The 2,316-nt window shown below is 33.5% G+C and overlaps 1 protein-coding gene across 1 annotated transcript; it reads left to right on the top strand.

The window, feature by feature from the left end:
* Positions 1-659: 659 nt before the first annotated feature.
* On the top strand, positions 660-1,398 carry LOC130102936 (C-C motif chemokine 3-like). The gene is made up of 3 exons (XM_056269079.1): positions 660-857; positions 985-1,096; positions 1,192-1,398. Exons 1-3 carry the CDS (start codon positions 788-790, stop codon positions 1,322-1,324), a joined length of 315 nt encoding a protein of 104 aa, XP_056125054.1. The 5' UTR covers positions 660-787; the 3' UTR covers positions 1,325-1,398.
* Positions 1,399-2,316: the final 918 nt, after the last annotated feature.

The raw sequence follows: 2,316 nt of genomic DNA, 5'->3' as shown, positions 1-2,316 counted from the left end.
CTATTTGAAAAATCATAGTAAGAACCGAACAGTATTCGGATAGAAAAATGTTACTCAATATGACTTTTTCATATGTCTGTGGTTAATTTGATTGCAAACATGATAACAAATCGTGATAAAGCATAATTTATGTGGTATGAACCAAGTGAGTAACTGCTGATATTAACTGTGTTCAGATCACACTGTGTGCAAATCTGTTAACCGCACGAAACACTTTCAGCCCAACCACTTTTCCACCTTCACCGACAAGTAGAGCTCATTGTTTCCTGCATTGAGCCCCAGACTCATTTCCACCATGCATTTGCAGAAAGGGACTTTTCTTGCATCGCTCTGCACTTAAGAACATGGGGGTTCTTCTTGAGAAGATGCAACCTGAAATTGCTTATGCAAGACATGTTATCTGGGGGTCCTAATGAGGGTCCTTCATGAATGTAAAGACATTCCCAATGCCCTCGATGGAAAAGAAAGAAAGAAAAAATACGACAAACTCAAAACGACTTAATTTCATAGGTTACCTTTGTCAGCAATTTAGACTAGATTAACAGAATTGGGGAAGGGTACAACAGGAAGTACTACCTCTGCAGACCACATCACGGTTTTCCCCCGTGCACGTGATGTCACTTGTTCCTCGTTGGCCAGAACTTATAGGTTTGTATAGTGGAAAGTACAATCGCACCCCTATATAAAGCGGATAAAATCAGTGAGATTATCATCTTCGAGACCATCAGCCACTGATAAAGAAACCAGCACCTCAAGATCTGATCATCGACCGACCACAGACTTAAACATGAGGCCGCACTGCATCTTCATCGCCTGTCTTGTGCTCTTCGCCTGCTGCTCACTGGCTCGCAGTAAATGTGGGTCTTTTTCTACAATTATCATAATTTTATGCATATTTGTGAAGATTATCTTGATTTATATATATATATATTTAATGTTATATCAATGTAATGTTGTTTTTTTCATCTCTATTTCTTCCTGCAGTCAGCCAAGGTCCCGATAAGTGCTGCTTTTCTTTTTCCAATGTAAGAATCCCAGTAAAGCAGGTTGTGAGTGTTCACACCACACATTTTGAGTGTCACAGGAGGGGTATCATGTAAGTATTTTTTTTAGTAATGTCTTAAAATTTAAATGAATAGCTATTGTGAATACTTTGTGAAATCATTAAGCATCTTCTCTTTGAAAATGCAGTTTCATCACAAAAGATCAAAGGGAGATCTGTGCCGACCCGATGGAGAAATGGGTTGAGAAACTGAAGAAATCGGTGGACACTCGCACATTACGTAACATCGAGTCCGAGATCAGCTCTGGGGAAAAAGCCTGAGATGTGAACGCTCTTCTCTTTTCAAACTATTGCTTTGAACAGTTTCTAAACTGTTTGTACGTAAAAAAAAACAACAACAACAACTTGTGTATTCACCTTAACAATACTTTTTATCAGTTATGAAGATTGTGATATATATTCAAAACATTTAAGCTAACAATTTGATCTGAATCGGTTTGAATTGTAACATTACTCTACACAAATAAAGAATATTTAGAAACACTGGATTTTGGTCATTGTTCTTTAAGAAAAAAATATATTTTTTAAAATATTTTACTGATTAAAAATATTAAATTAAACTATAGTTTAATAATATCAATAATCATACCAGCAATGTGAATATTGATAGTCATGTGTAATAGTCTGTATTGTAATATTTACTGTACTGTTAAAATGCACTTGATCTAATCCTTAAAAATTACTTGGATTCAATCATATTGAATAATTGAGCAAAAATGTATTTTGGTATAATGCTTATTTACTTAACTAGTTTTATTCCGATAAATAACTATTGAGAAGAGAGTAATTCATAAAAAAGGTACGGATGCATTATGAATATGTTTGTGTTATTTAAATGATGCACGCTTTGTTACCTGAATCACGCATAGGCTTATTTACATAACACAAAAATTTCATTCAAAATTAGACTTAAATTGATCTGTACCACCTTTTTATTATTATGTTGCCGTATATATATATATATATATATATATAGCCTATATAACAGGTGTATTTTACCACTCTTACAGTATATATTACAATATTTAAATGATCTTTTAAAACTATATATATTATTTATAATATATATTAACAATAATATATACATTATTTTTTGACGATCTGTGAGATGTAATGTGAGGGTGGTTTAGTTTCCTTTATCTTGGATTTAACTACTGTTGTAAAGAACTTTCCTACTGTCAGAATTTGACAAAATCATGTTACCATACAATTACACTGTCTTTTGCAGGCAAATCTTGCCAAGGGCCCTAAAA

The sequence above is a fragment of the Rhinichthys klamathensis genome, unplaced genomic scaffold (assembly GCF_029890125.1).
Source record: "Rhinichthys klamathensis goyatoka isolate OS25496 unplaced genomic scaffold, OSU_Roscu_1.1 h1tg000281l_1, whole genome shotgun sequence".
NCBI lineage: Eukaryota > Metazoa > Chordata > Actinopteri > Cypriniformes > Leuciscidae > Rhinichthys > Rhinichthys klamathensis.
This window is presented reverse-complemented; position numbering and strand designations above follow the sequence as displayed.